Below are 20414 nucleotides of genomic sequence, written 5' to 3'. Positions count from 1 at the left end.
CCCTCTCACCTGCCCCGCTTACACGTTGACCCTTTCACCTGCCATGCTTATAACCACCTCCTCTCCCCTGCCTACAACAATCGGCCCCTCTCCACTGCCCTGCTTTGAACCACATTCTCTCACCTGTCCTGCTTACAACAATCAACCCCTCTCGCCAGCCCTGCTTCTAACCATATTTTCTTGCCTGCTCATAATCGGCCCCTCTCCTCTGCCCTGCTTACATCCACCCCCCCTCCCCTGTGTACAACAACCGGCCTTTCTCCTCTGCTTCCAACCACCTCATCTCCCCTGCTTCCAACCACCTCCTCTCCCCTGCCTTCAACAATGGACCTCTCTTCGCTACCCTGCTTACAACCACCACCTCTCACTTGCCCTGCTTACAAACGGCACCTCTGCCCTACCCTGCTTACAGCCGCCATCTCTCACTTGCCCTGCTTACAAAAGGACCCTCTGCCCTACCCTGCTTGCAACCACCATCTCTCACCTGCCCTGCTTACAAACGGCCCCTCACCTCTGCTGACCTGACACCCACCCCCCTCGGGATGGCGCAGCCCTGCTTCCCAGCCAACGGCTCTTGCGCCTCATCCTCTCGGCATCACTCAGAGGCGCAGCGACCACTGGTGCAGCAGGTGCAGTGGCACCGGGTCCCACGCGGCGCATGAAACCCCGACAATCGCTCATTTTACTCCCGCCCCAGCAGTCGCAGGGCCCGTTTTCCATGTTTGGACCAGAGCCCGGGGCATAATCTCTACGGTACTTACCTGCACCAATACATTCCCAGACTCGCCTCGCCTTCAAAGTGGACACCCCTCTCTTAAGCCAGCCAGTGCGCGTCGTGACTCAACGTCACAAGGTGCCAGTGGGTCAAGTAATGCCCTTTGGGGCAGGTAGGGTACCTTTAAAGCTGCACTGAACGAACGACTACATTAGTTTAAATTAACAAGTGTGCAATTTTAATTTTGCACCCGTGTTTAACACGTACAAAAAAACCTTTAATCTATAGGATAGGTAGAGACAGGTTTTTCACACAAGCTGGCGATGTTTAAAAATCTCACAGACAGTCTCTCCCACACTCCATCCCTCGCCCCACACTCCATCCCTCGCCCCACACCCCATCCCTCGCCCCACCCCTTGCCCCACACCCCATCCCTTGCCCCACACTCCATCCCTCACCAACCCTCTATCTCTCTCTCGCACACCCCCTATCTCTCTCTCGCCCTCCCTCTCTCTCTCTCCCTCTCCCTCTATCTCTCTCTCGCCCTCCCTCTATCTCTCTCTTGCCCTCCCTCTATCTATCTTTCGCCCTTCCTCTATCTATCTATCTATCGCCCTCACTATCTATCCTATCACCACAGCATCACTCGGCACTACCACAGCATCACTCAGGGGCACCACAACATCACTATGCGCTACCAAAATGCTTATAAGTACAACAGTAACTTGCAATATTATTATAATATAATATTATTGCCACCATTGCTTAATATTTTGCAACAGCTATCATCTTGCAAATCATCTTTATACACCAATACAGACTTTGCTAAAAATTTAATGCAACACATTGTCATATACAATGGCAATAACTCAAACTTTAATGCTGCGAGACCTATTGCATTGCAAATGCTTGTTTTTTGTTTTATCATTTACATAGTAATGGTTTTCCTGAAAATACTAAATGGATCATGTCCTCTTTAGACAACGGTGAACAGCAATGATATGAAGGATGGATTAGAACTGTACTAAGTTAGGTTTTCAGTTTAGAATAGGCACCTTCATTTTCAAAGTACTAAAATAAGTATGGCAACCAATGTTCCCTCTAATTTTTTTCCTCTGTGTGCGGCAGTATAGGTTCTCTGTGCACTGCAGCCATGGCTATGTGCGCAAGGAACCAGACCGTGCATGTGTGCAGAGCCAAATATCCCTTCAAATTTTTACTTAAAAATCTGAAAAGAATGTGCATTTCCACACATACAGTGCCACGTTAATCTATACTATGTTGTGTGGTTAGGTTTTTAGAGCAAATACAAGTCAAAGTACTTAAAAAGTATTTTAAAGTTGTGTAAACTAATTACATCGGTGATACTCATAGTACGGCCCGGGGGCCGCCAGCGGCCCGGCAGGCCTTCATTGGCGGTGCATGGACCTTGCCTTGTTGTTTCTAGGCAAAGTAGAGTTGCATGTGCTGTAAGAAGGAGTGACAAAAACAACAAAGCCTCATTAACAAGTAAATGGAAGACCTGTGAAGTACTCAGGTGCGGCTGTGTGCGCGCCCGGAAAGCTGTCTCAGCCCAGGCTGCCACAAACGAATGGGTAAGTGTGTGTGGGGGGGGGGGGGGCTGGGGCGTAAGCCCTTTGAGCCCAATAGGCGTTGCACGCCTGGATGTAAGCACATTCAGAATTTGGACAATTGCGCCTAGAGACAGAGACAGATAGGGACAGATACAGACAGATAGGGAAAGAGACAGATAGGGACAGATACAGACAGATAGGGAAAGAGACAGATAGGGACAGATACAGACAGATAGGGAAAGAGACAGATAGGGTCAGAGACAGATAGGGTCAGAGACAGATAGGGTCAGAGACAGATAGGGTCAGAGACAGAGAGGTAGAGAGAGTGGAAGGTAGAGGGAGGGAAGTGGAGGGAGGGAAAAGGGGGTAGAGGGTGGGAGAGGGAGGTAAGGAAGGTAGAGAGAGAGGGAGGGAGAGGGGTATATGGAGAGGGGGAGGGGCAGAGGGATGGAGAGGGAGGTGGAGGTAGAGAGGGAGGGACAGAGGGATGGAGAGGGAGGGAGAGGGAGGGACAGAGAGGTAGCGGGAGAGGCAGGGACAGAGGTAGATGGAGAGGGAGGGACAGCTAGGTAGATGGACGTAGAGAGAGAGGAAGAGGGAGGGACAGATGGACAGAGAGGGAGGGACAGAGAGGGAAAGGGAGGGACAGAGAGGGAGTGGGAGGGACAGAGGGAGAGGGAGGGACAGAGAGGGAGAGGGAGGTAGAGAGAGGGAGAGGGAGGTGTAGGTGAAGGGAGCTAGAGGGAGAGGGAGCTAGAGGGAGCTAGAGGGAGCGAGAGGGAGCTAGAGGGAGAGGGAGCTAGAGGGAGAGGGAGCTAGAGGGAGGGACAGAGAGGGAGAGGTAGGGGAAGGTAGAAGGAGAGGGAGGTAGAGGAGGGAGAGGGAGGGACAAAAAGGTAGAGGGAGGTAGAGGGAGGGAGGTAAAGGGAGAGGGAGGGAGAGGGAGGGAGGTAAAGGAAGAGGGAGGGAGAGGGAGGGACAGAGGTAGAGGGAGGGAGAGGGAGGGACAGAGAGAGAGAGGGCAGGACAAAGAGGTAGGGGGAGGGAAAGGGAGAGGGGCGACAGAGAGGTAGAGGTAGAGGAAGGTAGAAGGAGAGGGAGGTAGAGGAGGAGAGGGAGGGACAAAGAGGTAGAGAGAGGTAGAGGGAGGGAGGTAGAGGGAGGTAGGTAAAGGGGGAGGGAGAGGGAGGTAAAGGAAGAGGGGGGAGGGAGGGACAGAGAGGTAGAGGGAGGGAAAGGGAGAGGGAGGGACAGAGAGGGAGGGACAGAGAGGTAGAGGTAGAGGGGGGGACAGAGAGGTAATGGGAGGGACATAGCGGGAGAGGTAGATAGAGACAGAGAAGGAGGGAGAGAGAGAGAGGGAGGGACAGAGCAGGAGAGGTAGGTAGGGACAGAGAGAGGTACAGGGAGAGGGAGGGAGGGACAGAGGGGGAGGGGTAGGTAGAGACAGAGGGAGGGAATGGGAGAGGGAGCTAGAGGGAGAGGGAGGGACAGAGGTAGAGGGAGGGACAGAGAGGTAGAGGGAGGGACAGAAAGGTAGAGGGAGAGGGAGGGACAGAGCGGGAGAGGTAGGTAGAGACAGAGAGGGAGGTAGAGGGAGAGGGAGGGAAAGACAGAGGGAGGGACAGAGTGGGAGAGGTAGGTAGAGACAGAGAGGGAGTTAGAGAAAGGGAAAGGGAGAGGGAGGGAAAGTGAGAGGGAAGGACAGTGTGGGAGAGGTCGGTAGAGACAGGGAGGGAGAGGGAGCTAGGGGGAGAGCGAGGCACACAGAGGTAGAGGGAGGGAAAGGGAGAGGGAGGTGGAGGGAAAGGGAGAGGGAGGTGGAGGGAAAGGGAGAGGGAGGTAGAGGGACAGAGAGGTAGAGGGAGTGGGAGGGAGAAGGAGGGACAGAGAGGGAGAGGGAGGCACAGAGAGGTAGAGGGAGAGGGAGGGACATGGAGGGACAGAGTGGGAGAGGTAGGTAGAGACAGAGCGGGAGGGAGTGGGAGGGAGAGGGAGCTAGAGGGAGCGGGAGCTAGAGGGACAGGGAGGGAGAGGTAGAGGGAGGTAGAAGGAGAGGGAGGTAGAGGAGGGAAGGGGAGAGGGAAGTAGAGGGAGGTAGGTAGAGGAAGAGGGGGTAGAGGGAGGGAGAGGAAGGTAGAGGGAGAGGGAGGGAGAGGGAGGTAGGCGAAGGGACAGAGCGGTAGAGGGAGAGGGAGGTAGAGGGAGAGGAAGAGAGCGGTAGATGGAGGGAGAGGGAGGGACAGAGCAGGAAGGGAGGGCAAGGGAGGGAGATAGAGGGAGGGAAAAGGAGATAGAGGGAGGGAGAGGTAGAGTATTTGCTACTTCTGCGGACATTGTGGACAATGTGCAGCCTTTCATTTTAAACTTTTGTGTGTTCTAGGAGCGAAGTTGAATGTTTTCAGATATGTTTTTGTCCTACCCTAATAAGGGTGGAAACGTCGATTTAGGTGTTTCACTGGTAGTAAGGTCAAAATGTCCGGTCTTAATTTCGGAGGTCGGTTGTGGGGTAGAACATTAGCGTCAAACAGCCCGGGCATTGTTCATAATAAAATCAGTGTTGAGGGGATGCTATCGTTTTTAAGAGAACAATGAGACTTTGTTTTTATTAGCCCTATTTTGCTTAGTAGTATAGAGTATAGCCCTCATATGCTAGAGTCTGCATCAGGGCCATCGGATACTTTTTAGGACGACACTATACTTCCTAAATTACATTCCACATCACTATATACCACTTCATAACACACCATACCACTCACCTCAGCACCACTCCATAACAATACACTCTACTCCACGTTAGAAGGCATCACTCCACGCCACTTTGCACCAGTAATTTTTAGCCATACTGAATAGCAGCCACACTGCTGTACAACATGGCTAAGACAAATTGGTAAAGCTGTAGGCGAAATCTATTGGCTATGCCAGTGCTTGTTGTTAATACTTAAGCATACATTATAGGATCTACTTCATATTTTGTCACTTTTGATGTCAATACCAGCTGGGTAATAGGAGTTTTAAATGCATCACTGCACGAACGGACCATCTCAATCTCCTTGCTAACTCAGTCTTGTTTATTGCTCTCTATCAAGGGGTAGACTTATATTAGAAGCAGAGTTAACTGATCTTTTTCTGCACAGTAACTACAAGTTAAAGGTATTCAATGCTCTATTATTTCAATCTCCATTCATTTTCGTTAGGATACTGCTGATTTTCTTTGTGTTGTCTGGTACATCGTTTTCAGATTCCTGGGTATGTTGTGGTAAATATATAATTTCTGAATGGCCTTCAAGACGATGTGGTTCATTAAAAAAAATTATGTCCATTGAATGCCAATAGGATCTCATTTTTTCCCATTTAAAGTTTAATCAAAAGGTTTTGCTTTCAACTTAAGTTCAGTTCAAGATCTAAAGAATCTGGCTTTGGTTTAAGTTTCATCTCCTTCCCAAGTCGAATTGAAAAGTGTCTCATCACTTCATCTTTGCAGTGTTTTATTGTCATCTTGTGTCAACAGAAGCAGTATTGGTCCAGACGATTTTGACTCCCACATTTTTTCTGTTTTTGACAATGCCAGTTTATAGTTTTTTCGAGAAAGTCAGAATTGTTTTTTGAGCAGATACTAACCTATGGCTCCTCTTCCTAATTCTCATCAGAATGGGAAATTGTTCCATTGCGTTAATTTGCTGCAATTGATGTGTAAACCTTTCTTGTCACTACAAATCTTTGGACTGTAGTCTTCATATTTTGTGCCACTATGAACTATCTGAACTACAGTTTGGTTTAAAAAGAGTGCAGTTGTAACAAATAATATTGTCATGATCATGAGGGAGGCACGGATTGCTGACATCATGCAAGCCTAACTTAGGGAACATCATTTACACAGTAGGCAGACAGAAAATGAAAATCCTGAAAAGACGGACACTAAACATGACCCTGTTTTCTCGCAGCACGTTGGAAAAAACTGTGTTCATGTCCGTTTTCAGTGTTTTTTAGATCCTCTGCACTTTTTTGCACATGTTCTGTTTTCTTCTTTTAAGGGTTGCTATAAACTCTTTCTGGGACAGAGTGGAAAATTATTTCTGTTCGTGATTTGGATAGTGCTTCTGAATAGTATGGTGGGAAATATAAACTGAAGCTAATGGGCACTCAGTAGGGAACCCTGGCCTTATGGGAAACCTTTTTATTAAATATACAGACTGCACCTTTGGCCAATGCAAAATGATACTTTTTTTGCATGCTTTTTCCTCACCCACCCACCAGCTGGTGGAATGATGCATTGCATGTGAATCCTGAGTAGAATCACACTGCAAAATATTCACAGCCTCAGCCACCAAGCACCCTTTTTGTTAGTCCAAGAATCTTTCCATCAACAGCATAAAGTTAATGTCTAGCAATTTTGTTTTCCATGTCATGCTTCATCTCATCTTCATCACTCAATGTTGCTACAGTCCTGCTCTTCCCACCGACTAACCAGGCCCCCAAAATCCGTTTTGTTCAACTTTTTTATTTCCCTGTTCATCAAATGACTCAAGCTTCTTACACCATGTACTCGTTAATCATACTTTTTTTTGTTACAGGCTATATTTTACTTCACTCCCTAGTCTGACAGTTACTCTAGGCTTACCCTGATTCAGATTTTATCATTTTTGACTTAAAGCCAATTGCCATTGACAGACAGTTGCCTTTAAATTGAACAGGAACAGGGTTACGATTAAAATATTGGTGCAGAAATATCTACTGGGGGGTGGGGGCATACTCAAACTGCTACTTCTGCGTGCTTGATACTGTCTCTCCAATATCTCGCCACTTTTTTTTACATAAATGTCTTGCAGCGTTTTAAATAAACGTTCTTACAAAGCTATTGAAGCGTTTTTACATAAAGTTGCTTGCACTTGCATCTCCCCTTCTTTCTTTCCTCTATCTTCCCCCCTCCTTTCTCCTTTCATTCTACTTGTTCACCCATCACCGACCTCACCTCGCTCCTCTCAATCTTAGTCTCTGTCACCTATTCCTGAATGAAGAGGCTCAGAGGTCAGAGCATTGCAGAGGCCCGGCCGGGGCAGCTTGTGCACACTGCGCTATTTAAATATAATGAGAGAGAGGCTCGGGTGAGCCTCTCGCCTGACCCTCGGGGCCCAGGTGTACGTGTGCAGTGCACCACTTAATGTGTTAAGAGTCTTAATTCTCTTTGATGAAGTGAGGGGGCCCCTGGAGCATGCCCCCCTATCCCCCCCAACAGGGGGATGCGGGGGGCTGTGTTACGCCCCTTGTCCTCTGTCTGTTTCGAGAGCAGGGAATCCGTGTGTCAGGAAAAGGCAAGCTGAATGTGATTGGTTCTGGATTTCAACTATGCAGATTTTTAAAGCAATGAGTAACCCAGGATCTACTGAGAATGCTTTGTGAAGGATGCGTCTGCCTGTGCATCTTTAGATTGTTATTTTGTGGTGCTATACAGCCATATGTTTGTTAGAGTTGGTGATGATGAACGTTTTCTTACTGTATGTAAGAAGGGTTTTTACTTTTTCTGTCCGTGTGAGCTGCAATCAAATTGCTTTAAGACCATATTATCAGAAAACGTTTCCGTAGTTTTTTAACTGAGGAAATGAGTTTCTGAAAGTGTGTGGTCTTCGCAAACCGGGAAGAAGAGCTGTAACGTTTCCTTCCGAGCGCAATGTGACTGCTTGCGGCGTGTTTAACACTCTGCATTGTGTTTCTTTTAGTGCACAGCTGCTCATGTGCCTTGCAATTAGCACGAATACAAAATCCCGCATCTATGCCATCAAAGAATCCTCGCATTTTGAAAGCGACGTTGTCGCGGTAGTGCGCGCTGAATACAGCGCACTGCGCGCTTAGGGTGACTTCTGTGCGCGCGCGCTCACCCGCGCAGCTTATTGGGAACAGTGATGGCAACCCACACTCTTGGTACAAATGTGGAGATCAAACAAAGCGCACAGCTGCTAAAGTCAACCAAAAGGCACATAAGAAAATAAGGACTGCTGGCCACCAGCAATACCCTCTAATTCTGGCAATACTTGAACAATTTAACCCACGGGGCCTCAAATAGAGGGAACTCGATCCCAGCCGAGTCATTGGTAGCACATGTGATGTCTCTTTACACAAGAGAAAAGGAAACCATTGATGTAATGGATACATCCCGCAGAGTACATCAGAAAAAAGGAGAGTCAAGGCCCTCAGGTCTCCTACAGTACACGCGGGCCCAAGCCCGAAAAGGCAGAGCCCTGGGGCTACATGGCCCGCCAGGCTCCCTCTTTGGGAAGGACATAAACTTTTGGGCCACAGACCTTACACCACTGTACGCCCAATGAAGACGTACCAGACTCATGGAGGGGCTCTCTTCTGCAGCCTATATTTAAGAAGGGGGCAAGCACTGATCCAAAAACCTATTGGATGATTGCCCTACTGGACATCGAGGGAAAGGCCTACACCAGCACTCTCCTGCAGTAACTAGCAGACTGGGAACACACAGATGGTCTCTTACCATTCTATCAGACCGGGTTTACTAACATATAATATAACAGATCAGGGGGCTCGACAGTCAACAACATCATAGTCCACTCGTACCTAGCCCAACAAGCAGTAGCCTGAACCCCCCCCCCACCACGCCCCCCCCCCTCAGTCTTCACCTGTTTCATTGACTACTCATCAGCCTTCGATGGGGTAGTTCGTAACATCCTCTGGCGGAAACTGGAGGGGTGGCTCACCTGTCCGAAGCTACTGCGGGCGATTAGATCTGTATACTTTAGAACCTGGGTAAAGATCAAACTCACTGGGGAGTCCGCCACAGAAACAATTGCCACAGATCAAAGGCTAATGCAGAGGTGTGTCCTCTCACCGTTATTATTCAACCTATATATTGCTGATCTGGGCCAAGCGCTGAGTGGGGCTTCCCTAGCCACACCACAAATCAGAAATAAAAAAATCCACCTGATGCAGTACGCAGTCTATCTAGTTCTTTTAGATCACTCAAAGGTAGGTCTCCAAAAAGCGCTCAATGCACTGATCGAATAGAACATCCAGAATGAGCTGGTTACCAACGCAAGCAAATCCAAAATCTTGATCTTTGGCAGCCACCCAAAAAAAAGCGTACCAAGTTGCGCCTGGGCAAGGCTATAACTATCTAGCTACTTGGATGAGCGAAACAGGCCACCCCCTCTCCCCACCTAAAACAAGCATTTGCAATGCAATAGGTCTCGCATTAAGAAAGTTTGGGCTATTGGTATTGTAAATGACAAATTTTGTATTTATGTGTTGCTTTTGAAAATAGCAAAATTAATAGCTTTGTCATTTACAATGCCAATAGTTTTAACTTTCGCAAATGTGACACCTATAGCATTTGTAATGCAATATGTGTTGTATTTACGTGACTTAGATGTATTGATACTACAAATAACAATGGCTTTTAATTTTTTTTAAATAATTATTACTTAAATAAAAGTTATTGCAATTTATAATGGCAATAGCTTAAACTTTTGTAAATAACTTTTGTGAAGATTATGTTCAGTGTATTTTATTGTGACGAAAATCCAAGAACATAAGCGAAATATTAACATCTTTTTGTGACATTTGTAATAAAGCTTGAAACATTGAGAGAACATATTTAAACCAGTTGTTGTTGAATGGTTGCACTGATTGATGCTGTGGTGGCGCCGAGTAATTTTGTGGTGGCTACGAGTGATGGTGTGGTGTTCAGTGATGCTGTGGTAGTGAATAGTGATGTTATGGTGCCCCTGCGTGATGCTGTGGTGGTGCTGAGTGATGCTGTGGTTATGCTATAGATAAATAGAGTGAGTGCTATAGATAGATAGAGGAAGGGCGATAGATAGATAGAGGGAGGGCGATAGATAGATAGAGGGAGGGCGATAGGTAGATAGAGTGAGTGAGTGAGGGCGATAGATCGATAGAGTGAGGGCGATAGATAGAGTGAGGGCGATCGATAGATAGATAGTTAGATAAATAGATAAGAGTGATGGCGATAGATAGAGTGAGTGCGATAGATAGACAGATAAATAAGAGTGAGGGCGATAGATAGATAGAGTGATGGCGATAGATAGAGTGAGGGCGATAGATAGATAGATTGATAGATAGATAGACTGAGGGCGATAGATAGATTCACCACGTACATAAATAGATATCCAGTACTAGATAAAATAGGGCACTATTTACACATCGAAATCTGACCCGCGACGGATAACTGCACAGAAAAGCCAAACACCCCCACGTGCATAAATTTCCAAAGCCACATAAAAATGCGACACCTTTTACATGTGCCCACCACAAATTGTGCACCCCGACAAATCACTGCACACATGATGCACTTAACATCACCGCGTATATATATATATATATATACATATACAACAGGTGGTAATATAAACTTGAGACCCTCTACAGGTACCCACCACAAAATCTGGGCACAGAGAAATGACTGCACATATGACTGCACTGCACACAAACATCACATGGTGCATAAATAAACATAGCTGCTGCATAAAAACTCGACGCCTTTGTGCGTGTAGGCACCATGAAAGTTCGCACTTTATAAAACTCTACAAGTCATACAGATCCCTGCACAGAAACTCCGCGCATATACAAACACCCCCGCTAGAAAACCAAGCATTTACAATGCAATAGGTATTGCATTTGGGAGAGTTAGAATTATTGGCATTGTAAATGAATGTCCATGGTTTTTATTTGTGTTAAGAAAACTTGCAAAGTACAAAGCCAGTGTTTACGCACCGCTTGCAGGTTTTCAAAACACATCAATAAAAGGAATTGTCATTTACAATGCCAATACCTCAAACTCTCGCAAATGCGAGACCTATTGCATTACGAATGCTTGTTGGTAAACGTATACAATGTCTCTGCTGGGTCGCCCCACCCCTCACAGGCCTGCACAAGCTGCAGCAGACCCAAGCCCTTACTTTGTACTTGGACCCCGCCTTTTCCTTAAGTGCGCAGATCCTCAAGTCACAGGAGCACTGCTGGCCCCGGACTTGCTCTGGAGATGCTGTCTGCCGATGGACAGGGCCTATGCTTCGGTTTCTGCTGCAGAAGGTCGGCAGCATAAGGGTAATGGCCTTCAACTCCCACTGCATCTTCATAATGCCTTAAGGCATACATATGATCTGTCAGCTTAATCCCGCCTGGCGTTCGCTGAACTCCACAACTTTTGTGAAAGAGGCAGGCTCAATCAAAAAGTGAACCCTAGGCTCCCCCATCCCAGCGAGCATGCACGGCAAAGGGTGTGGAGCTTTCAGTCGAACAGAACAATAAAAAATCTAAAACACAGAAAGGCATTAGCGGAACAGAATAAAAAAAATTTAAAACAGAAAGGCATTATGCACTTTTTAAATATCAGTGCAGTACGAAACAAGAGTGTCAGTTTGGGTTATAAATAAAGTAACTTCGCTCAATATCATATTACTGCGGTTATTTTCAAAAGTAAAAGAAAAGCGAACAGTTTTGTAAGGGTTAAAATGTGAGTGGGGAGCGCAACATAGTGAGGGCCCGCCATGCTTTCAGGGGCAGGAGGGAGTAGTTTTCAGGACAGTGCTCTTGCCGTGGAATGTGAAAACAGCGCACAGGACCTCTAACACCAACTGAAATTTAATTAAGCGAGCTGGATAAGCTGTGCGAAAGAAAACAAAGGCACCCTGCAGGAACCGCCATAAAGCGGACACCGCGTCAGATAAAAACACAAGCTGCAAGAAGGTTATGGACGGGGAGTGGTGTGTGCGCCCGCCATGCAAAACGGAAAGCCCATGGCCCTCTTTAAAAAAAAAAAAATATATGAAAGCGAAAGCGTGCACGGAGCGCTCAAAATGAAAACGAGAAGGGCACGTAATGGTTTATTAAGGGAAGCATCCCAGGAGTGGTGTGTATGGGCCGCAATGTAAAACGAAAAGCTCATGGCCCACTGAAAACAAATAATGAAAGTGGCGCCGAGCTGAAGAAAATGAAAAACAAGGGTTGCTACGCTAAAGCCTGCTTTAAAGAGGCAGTGCTGTGTCAAGAAAATAGTGCTCTCAGAGTACGTAAAGCAGAGGGTATAACAACAGAAGTAACAAGCTCTTGGCATTGCTGTGGGGGGCGTGGCGGGAGCGCATTGCAATGAAGTCTGATGGCGGGGGCGGGGGAGCAGCTTGGGAGGCAGCATTCCATTGCGGTGCGAGGCTGATGGGTTTGTGCACGCGCATCTCACACGAGTGCATCACATGAACTGCACGTAATCCGTGCTTGTTCAAGAGTTTGTATCGCCTTCTATACACTCACTGCGGGATATAATAGCCGAGACCTAAAAAATCAGGCAGAAAGGAAAGATGGTCACGTACGCCCTTTATAAAGCTACATGCTGCCCATGACAGTCCATCAACAAAAACAATACAAAGGGAATTATGGGCCAAACTGCTTTCGTCGGTCAATTACGAGCAGCAGGCATTCCCAGATATGCTAGCTAAGGCTCTGGAAAGAATACAATGCTCAGCATATAAAAATTATTCCATGTACCCTCCTGTATAAGAAACACCTTGATCTGCCTTGAATTCACCTTATCCAACAAAAACAACAAATGCTGGCCACTTTAGCAAAATATTTTTACCTTGCAACCGCGGCCCCAGACAACTCCACAGAGATCCATATGTACAACAATATTGTTTGTACCAAGTAGAAACCTCATACAATCATAATAACAAGTTTGTTACAAAGGTAAAACACTTAACATTGTTTTTAAAAAAAATATATATAATTTCATGATCTGAAGACATTAGATATCGGCCGGCATTTTCAACTGATAACATACCAAATCTAATAATAAAAGAAAGCGCTGAAGCCTAAAAGTACAAAGCGGGACAAATAGAAATAAAATGACCAAAATCATGAACAATACTATTACAAAGTTCACAATTTCGGTTTTTAAATGGAAGTTTTCACCATGTGCTTGTGATTTATCACAATGGTAACACGTTCATTCTTAACAGTAAAATCATACGACGAACCCCATGTTCTAAGTTCCATGTCAGTAAGACTGTCCCCCCCCCCCCCAAGACATAAGTGAATTAATCCATTTTAGTACAGTATTCTGTTTCTAATTTTGAGCTGACAATAGGAGAAAGCGACTTGAGCCGGAATTTAATTATGACAATTCTATACTGAAATTGTTCCTGCAGGATCGCAACAAGTTTCAAACTGAATAGAAAGTTTTCTCGAAATGTACCATATACTCTCTTTGAAACAAATATTTCTACAAGCAATAAGTCTCGCAAAGAGTTTTCTTCACTGTGACTCAAAAGAAATATCCAATGTAAGACTACTGCCTGACCCAACAGAACGGTACTATTAATCCGAATTCCAATCGGGTTGTCTGTGTGCCAGTCAGGGAATTCATGTTTAAACAGTTTACGTATTTCCCTTCAATGGAGCTAATAAAAGATCAGTTATGAATACTTATTGTTTCATACATGAGACTGGGGGAATTTTCAGGCGACATAATGTCAGAAGATGGTCAAAATGTCTATATCCTGGTGCATTAGGAAAAGTACTTTGACCATTTGCAAGTAATATTGCTTTTCAGGACAATACAAAGATTGATGCTTATCATTCAAATTAGACGAAACATTTTTTTCTCGAGAATGGGGTACGTTTGTACAAATTAGAGCAAGTTATTTCCAAGGAACCATCTATGTTTCATTTCTTTAATTTCTTTCACATCCCTTTTACACTTAAAAATAAGGACTTTACTTTTTATGGTGTTTATCCTTAAAAAAATGGTGTGTGGGAATGTAAACTATCTAAATGTTTGTGTAGGCCTTTCGAAGTAAGCACAAACAGTACAATATCATCTGCGTATAACAGACATGGTAAATTTCAATCACCTATCGCTTGGAGTATCACAATCAGATACTGATATTGAAAACAGTAAATCATATGTATGAAGGTAAAACAATAACCGTGCAAATAAAAAGCCCTTTTTTAATCTATTTTTGTAAAGATTCTAGATGAAAGGCCTTCGTTTCCTCCAAGTAACACCTGGCACCTAGTAGAAGTATGTAGAGATGTAGAGCGACAATATGCTGCAGCAAATTTGAAGGGCCCCTAAGATTTGCAGTTCGATCCAGAGAAATGGTCTGCCTATGCGGTCGAAAGAGACAGAAAGGTATACCCGAGATGGGGCGGCAGTGCGCTTTACAAGTATACACACATTTACATTTACATTTACATAAAGGCCACATATACAAACTGACCTCATACGATTACATATTTTCCCGTGATAAATTGTAATAAAGCCATATTATCAAATGTTGTGCTAATCCCCTTGCCCTATAGGTATTTTAATATGGTCAGTAACCCAGCTGTGGAAATTTTCCAGTATACTTTTTTACAAAGATTTCTCCACTAAATCTAATCGTCTTATTTGTCTATAGTTATTGGGGAGACTGGAGCAGCCCTTTTTAAAATCTAGGTAATACAGTGCTACCTGTCCAGTATCTTGGAACTTCTCTGTGAAAATAACAAAAAGAAAATAACAGAAGTAAATATAGGGGTGAAAGAGCTGTCTATTTTTTTATAATTATAATGGCAATTTTATTAGGTCCCGAAGGGCCAGCTTGTCTGGCTTTAAAGATAAATTCTTTAATATGTGCTTCTGAAGAATGGCTGTATTCATTGTTAATACCAAAAGAAGGGGATTTGCACACAATGGTATTGGTAGAATAAACAGACTATGAGTAATACAAGTCTGTCATATAATGAACCCACGCTTCATTTCTGATGGAGATTGGATGGCACTCGACTCAATTTCCGCTAATCTCAGCGTTTATTTTCAAATGCCTTCTTGTGTTTTTTTATGTTGCAGCTTAACGCAGAGTCATAGGTGATCCACTTGCAGCTTTTAAATGGCAACTCGATGTATAGCTCTCCTTCTCTTTAGAATACTAATTACATTTCCTCTGGCAGGGAAAGAGCATATAAATTGATATCTAAGCAATCTATTTATTTCTTTTCAGAGATTACAGTTGAGCGTCCATCAGGATTCCTTTGACTTAAAATGCCTTTGTACTGTTTTTCCCCTGGGAAAATCTTCACAGAAGATTTGCACTCTTCTTTAAGTGGGTTTTCTACAGAGTCAAAAGTTTCATCATTGAGCACCTTTGGCCTTTGGCTCAGATTGACTCTTTTTTTTGTATCCGAGTGCATTCGCTTACAAGATTAATGACAGTACACTACATAGCCTTCATATTCCAAGAGGATACATCCTCTAATACAAAATGTATTCTAAAGGATAATATTTCATGGTCACTATGGGTGTAGTCTATGATGTTCATATCAGATAGAGGACCAAAAGGAGAATAGGAGGCAACTACATAGTTCATTTTGGAGGATCCCCTGTTGCAGTAATAAGTATAATGATAAGGGATAATCTTTTCCAAGCAAACATTTAAAATAATATATTTGTGTACTCTCAGGAATTCCTGAATTATCAGCGAGTATTTAACTATTCTATAATTAGCTCAAAATATAGGGGGATATTCAGTGCTTCCTCCCTTTCTTTATCTGCATAGGCCCTTACTTATTAGTTCAATACTTGAGCATTGAGATCACCCAACATAATTAAGAAGCAACATTTCTCAGATTCGATGATTTTGGATACAAAGGACAATATTTATTTGACCCGGGAAGTGTCCTTTAGATCCGGGAGCATGTACACATTGATCAGGAGTCCTGAACAATTACTCATTGTTATAAATTAGAAGAATGATTAAAAGGATAATAGGTCCATACTTATTTTGTACACAACAGAATTGGCATGTTCCATCCTAGATTTTTAGCAGAACAACTTAACACATAATAATTGTCTAATTGTATGTAAGTGGTGCCTCATGTTTCTTGGATTCACACAATATTTATAATATATGCTTTTAAACTATCTAGGAAAAATGAATTAAAAATCTATAGATTAACATGCCAGGTTAGGATATTTAGGCCAGCGTTAAATTCCATGGTATGTCATATGACCTGGATTAGATTTATAATTAAGGGTTCTGGCTAGCCAATCCTAAAGGGTCACATAATTCTCCAAAGTGGAGGATCATAGTGCATTGTTTTGCTGTAAAACAGAGACAGATCTCCCACCTAGCCCTAAAGAAACTACAATTGCTTTCATACCTTTTAATAGACTTTCTGAGACATAGTCGTTGCAATGTTGATCGTCTTCCCTGTGAAACTCTAAGCCAGAATTTTTTCCTTTTAATGAAGGAGAAAAGGCAGAATGTCAATTCCTTTACTTAAAAAATATTTGCAATTTTCTAAAATCAAGTTCACAATTACCTTTGAAGGTGACTCAAGATCAATTACTATAATAAGATTTCAAGATTATAACAGAGTATGTGTAACTATTTCTCACCATTTTTAATGCTTTGATTTCAGACAATTTAATACAAAATATATATTCAGAGATATTCTGATCATTGAAGAGAATTACATCTAATGTAGATGGTGTTATAGGAATAGCATCTGAGTGTAATAGATTGGTTCAATTCAGCAGGTAAAGGTGTTAAACTTTTACATAAGGGATTCATTCTGAACTGAACCTGGAGTTGTTTTCCTTAATATTCCTGTGTGCTAACTCATCTATCTGAGAACATGACTACTATGTCCGACTGACTTGGGCAGTTGTTTTCCCTGTTATCCAAAATAAAGAGCCCCATACTTTGAACTGAGTTGTCTGAATCGCTTTTTGAGTCATTAAAAGGTATGGTGAGATTATATTTTCTTGTACTTTTTTTTTTGATTCAGCAATTTATGCGTTGAATTTTGTGCTTCCTTCATTTTCCTGGCCATAGCAGTTGTTGCTTTCTGTTTCTCTTTCTTTCTACACCCCTTTTTAGGAAAATCAGGAAAAAACCCAGAGGAGCAGCAGGATCCACTGTATGGTTGCAATGGCATTATCATCGGAAGCCTCTTTGGAAAGTTTTCTAAGTGAGTACATTTTGGAATCATTAAAAGATTTCCTTACTGATCCTGCAGCTTTCATTCCCATTAAATTTGGGCAACAAGTCTGATTACCAATACGGAAAAAAGAAGGCTTTGGGGGACATTTTTCCAGGACAATAAGTCCTATCGACTCCACACAAGATTGATCTTGTTGGGGTAAATTATCTTGTTTGTCAGAATTTTGACCAGTGTCACCTGTGGGTCTTTTACCAGAGTCTTCCACTACTCTAGGCAGCAGATTTCGGAGAATTGTAGAAAGGTATTTAAAAATGTGATCGGTATTATAGCTGGATCTTTCCAATAATGTTAAAATAGAAAACACAATTATTTCTACAGCATGAAGAGTTTCAGAATACTGGACGCAAATTCCTGGAAGATTACAGGAAGTCTGCAAATTGATCTATGGAGTTACTGATAGCTTGGTGTAGATGCTAATTTCATACCTGGCATGCTACGAATGAGATTAATGTGGCTTTATAGCAATTAGTTCCACAAGGATGGTTAGGAAATATGCCTTCAAATATCAATATAGGGCCGAGTAAAGTTTTCAAAGCATGACACGGGTGCGTTACCCAAGTTCTTTTGTGCTGATTGAGAACAGTGTTTGCCCCCTATGTCCTTAAGGTTGAGAACGTGTCTGTCTTGTTCGACGCATGGGCTTTGCGACTTTAAATCAAGATATTTCATTTTTCTTCTCATAGGCACGAACAGATGGCAAACCTTTAAGGCTCTAATGTGATAGATTTATTTCTCACAGGATTAGATTTTGTTTTATTACACAATCTCCTAGAGATCTAACTCCCCGATTGAGGTTCTCTCACCATCGTACTTAGAAAAGACAAGTTTAGATACTAAGAATTTATGCCTCCTCGGGTGATAAGTTTATCAGGCCGCTACCTCCGTTCGATTGAAGTGGAAGATATAGTTTAGATAGGTTGTTCTACCCCAACAAGGAACAGTTCGATCTAACAGAAGCAGAGGCAATAGGCAGCAGATGGTAGAGGCAAACAATGCTTTGATAGAGCAGCATGAGCAAAGAGGCTCAGAATAGAAGACAGACTCCCTTTCCCTCCACCCTGTCGCATGATCTTGATTCAGATTGCTCCAACAATGGAAGCAGAAGCAGCTCCTCCGCTAAGGCGGAGGAGCGTCGCCCCACTGCTGTACAGCAGTGAAATAAAATAAAAATAAACAAATATCTCGAGGTTATTATCATATTACTTTGCCCTGCTGCGGCAGCTTTGCAGGGCGGGCCGGGCAGGGCTGCTCTGACAACAGGAGCAGGGGAGTAGTAAGCACACTTTAGTGCTGGCAAACATTCATGCGCACTTAGCATGTTCTCCACCCAAACTGGATTACAGCCTGGGTTGAGAACCTGCCCAGGCACCCATTCCCTGGCTGAGCGCCGAACCGCGGCGCTCAGTCCAATCACAATCCTGCAGAGACATGCAGTGCTAAGGTATGTTTTTTTTCTTATTTTCAATTCCCTTAATCCCCCCTTCCCATCTCCCCTCGCCACTCCTGATCCATGCCGGCTGCCACTGAATGCAAGGAGTATCAAGACCTCTGCAAGGCACAATATGTTTCCTAGTATTACTCAGGATTTCCCAGCATGCAGAAATATGGCACTTTCAGTATTAGTGTCAATTTAAATTTCGGACACTGAATTAAAGTAGAAGCTCTCACTGTACACAATTAGTGTCTAAAGGACAACAGTCCAATTCTGTTCAACTAAAGTCATTATAAGATTGCAAGCTGCACTGAGGACCGCCTTTACACTAATATCAACCCTCCCTGAACAGCATCCCTTCCGTCCCCTCCCCACCTCATGCTGGACTCAAGAGCTGTCTCCACCGCTACTGGAGTCAGACATGCTCCAATAAAAATCAAGAGTAGGGTACCAAAAGAGGAGGAGAAATGCCAGGGCGGGTGACCTGAAGGGCTTGAGAGCTACCTTCTGATTCCTTAGTCAACCATCAAGCGGATCACCTCCACGCAACAGACAACATATGCTGTGAGAGATGGGATGGAGAGCAGCATCTTAATCAGCTCAAAGACCAATGGCAAGTAAGGAGCTGGCTCCTTTGGGTCAAGAGTAGTATCAACTACAAATCTTGTTAATGGAGTCCTGATGGCAGGAAGGTGGAAATAAAAAAAACTTGCCCTAGCCACAGAATGAAAGAGCTTTTCACATTACAAACAGCTCATATACAGATGCAAACGTATTTAGACTTCTTAATAACATTGTGGTAAATTTACGTTTCAAGTTGTAATCTACTATGCACACAAAAAAGAAACTTGCCTTCACTAGTCTTTTCTAGCATGTAAAACACAGTGCCTGCAGAATTAACGTCTCAAATGAGAAATAATAGACCAGTCCTCACACTAACTCAATGACTTATGCGCTTGCTGACTATATCTTTCTCTAAGCTCTGGGTCTTAAATTTACACCATGGAAAGACTGACTCCCCCTTTCACAGTAAATGGATGACAAATCTAGTACTAGAGAGAGGACCATTATTTTATACTGAAATAGAATATGAAGAAAAAAAATGCAGAACAAGCAATTCTTAAAACTTGACGATTTTCAAAAAAGGGACAAGCCAGTTTTGTTTTCTTAAGTCACCAAGAAAGTAATGAATGTTACACCTGGGAATTTCCATTACGTTTCTTTCTTTTTTTTGTCAATCGCAACAATCCCTAAAGGTGCACAAATAAGTAAATGAAAAAAATCTGAGATTTCTGAGGAGAGAATACATCATTGATGAAAAATCCCTAAGTCTGTTATGCTCAAGATGCAAGTGCACCGTAGCTTATATTTTTTTGCCCACTAGGAAAATATTTTTTCTGGGTAAACAAATCCCTTATTATACTCCCATGAAAAATGTGGTGACTGGATATCTTTTTACGCCCAAGAGGAACTTTAGTGTAGCCTTTTGGCACATAGGGCCCGATTCCGATCTCACTCGAAAGGGCACCGATCGAGATCCGCCCGGAAAAAATACGAACCGTACACGTGTTTTCCGCCCGACTCATACAGCTGTAAGAAACGCGAAATTCACCGACCTAATCGTTTCTGGGTCCGAACCGCTCCGTACATCTCGCCCATAAGCAAACTG

At 43.7% G+C, this 20414-nt stretch overlaps 1 protein-coding gene across 4 annotated transcripts in view; it reads right to left on the bottom strand.

Annotated features, from left to right (window-relative positions):
• The window catches only part of RCOR3 (REST corepressor 3), a 320065-nt gene that overhangs the window by 283257 nt on the left and 16394 nt on the right, over positions 1–20414 (bottom strand). For 2 of the 4 annotated variants that reach the window (XM_078649725.1, XM_078649727.1), the window contains exon 3: positions 16468–16545. The exons of the other annotated variants lie outside the window; for them this stretch is intronic. In XM_078649725.1, the coding sequence (XP_078505851.1) occupies positions 16468–16545 (78 nt within the window). The remainder of the gene's footprint in view (positions 1–16467; positions 16546–20414) is intronic. 4 annotated transcript variants of the gene reach the window in all.

Source organism: Lissotriton helveticus, chromosome 6, assembly GCF_964261635.1.
Source record: "Lissotriton helveticus chromosome 6, aLisHel1.1, whole genome shotgun sequence".
In the NCBI taxonomy this organism is placed as follows: domain Eukaryota; kingdom Metazoa; phylum Chordata; class Amphibia; order Caudata; family Salamandridae; genus Lissotriton; species Lissotriton helveticus.
This window is presented reverse-complemented; position numbering and strand designations above follow the sequence as displayed.